This window comes from Amia ocellicauda, chromosome 6 (genome assembly GCF_036373705.1).
Source record: "Amia ocellicauda isolate fAmiCal2 chromosome 6, fAmiCal2.hap1, whole genome shotgun sequence".
In the NCBI taxonomy this organism is placed as follows: Eukaryota; Metazoa; Chordata; class Actinopteri; order Amiiformes; family Amiidae; genus Amia; species Amia ocellicauda.
Window position 1 is genome coordinate 47744459 of NC_089855.1, and position 1234 is coordinate 47745692.

A 1234-nucleotide genomic window follows, 5' to 3' on the forward strand; every position below is an offset into this window, starting at 1 on the left:
TGAAGAGACAAATACAGTACATTAGCACCGACTGGCCACCACAGTACATTGACACTGGAATGACCATTTAGGAGAGTGCACAGAGGAGGGATGGACATGTGTCTCACCGTGTGCACTGTGGAAGATATCCTCATACTCCTCCACACCATCTGGGCACAAGCAAGGACTGCAAGGCTGCTCTCCTCCCAGCCAGGTGCTCTCCCTCAGGGCCTCTCTCCAGAATCTTGATTGGCATCTTCTCTAGACCCTCCCATTCTCTCTGTGGTCTCTTCCCTGGCACCTTCCTCACAGGCTTATTGCCAGGCCTCTTCCCCGGCACCTTGCTTGGACCATGCCCCTGCTGATGCTTTCTTGGTGGCCTCTTCTCCGGCACCTTGCTGGGACCCTGCCCCTGCGGATGCTTTCTTGGTGGCCTCTTCCCTGGCGCCTTGCCGGGCCTCTTCACCGGCACCTTGCTTGGAACCTTCGGATGCTTTCTTGGTGGCCTCTTCCCCGGGACTTTGCTTGGACCCTGCTCCTGCGGATGCTTTCTTGGTGGCCTCGTCCCCGGCACCTTCCTGGGACCCTACGGATGCTTTCTTGGTGGCCTCTTCCCCGGCGCCTTGCCGGGCCTCTTCCCTGGCACCTTCCTCGGGCCCTTGCCCTCCGGCTGCCTCCTTGGGGGCCTCTTCCCCGGCACCTTGCTTGGGCCCTCGCCCTCCGGCTGCCTCCTTGGGGGCCTCTGGTCTGGCACCTTGCTCGGGCCCTCGCCCTCCGGCTGCCTCCTTGGGGGACTCTGGTCTGGCACCTTGCTCGGGCCCTCCCATTCAGACATTCAGTTTGGAGTTCAGGAGATTGTCATGACCAGGACCACACCCCTAAATGCATTGAAGCAACTGCCATGTGATTGGTTGGTTAGATAATTGCATTAATGAGAAATTGAACAGGTGTTCCTAATAATCCTTTAGGTGAGTGTATGTAACAGTTAAAACTGCATAAAACTATACACAAACAATTACAAATGGTAAATTAGTTGAGCGGGTCTCAATTTATAAATATCTTGGAGTTTAAATTGATGATCACCTAAGATTCAATTAATGCGCAGGGATTAAGTATAAGAAACTACAACAGAGGTTGTTCTTTCTTAGAAACTGAATCATTTTAGAGTAGATTGTCGTATCCTCCATATGTTCTATAAATCTGTTTTGCAGAGTGTTCTGTCCTATGGCCTGATCTGCACCTTCGGAAACATGCG

General features: G+C 52.9%; 1 protein-coding gene across 1 annotated transcript; it reads right to left on the minus strand.

Annotated features, from left to right (window-relative positions):
- Positions 1 to 293: 293 nt before the first annotated feature.
- Positions 294 to 806, minus strand: LOC136751900 (circumsporozoite protein-like). Its single transcript, XM_066707650.1, has one exon. The coding sequence runs from the start codon at positions 804 to 806 to the stop codon at positions 294 to 296; it is 513 nt and encodes a 170-aa protein (XP_066563747.1).
- Positions 807 to 1234: the final 428 nt, after the last annotated feature.

What these genes read in the sequence shown, in the direction of transcription:
- LOC136751900 (XM_066707650.1), bottom strand. Translation starts at nt 806, where the DNA reads ATGGGAGGGCCCGAGCAAGGTGCCAGACCAGAGTCCCCCAAGGAGGCA.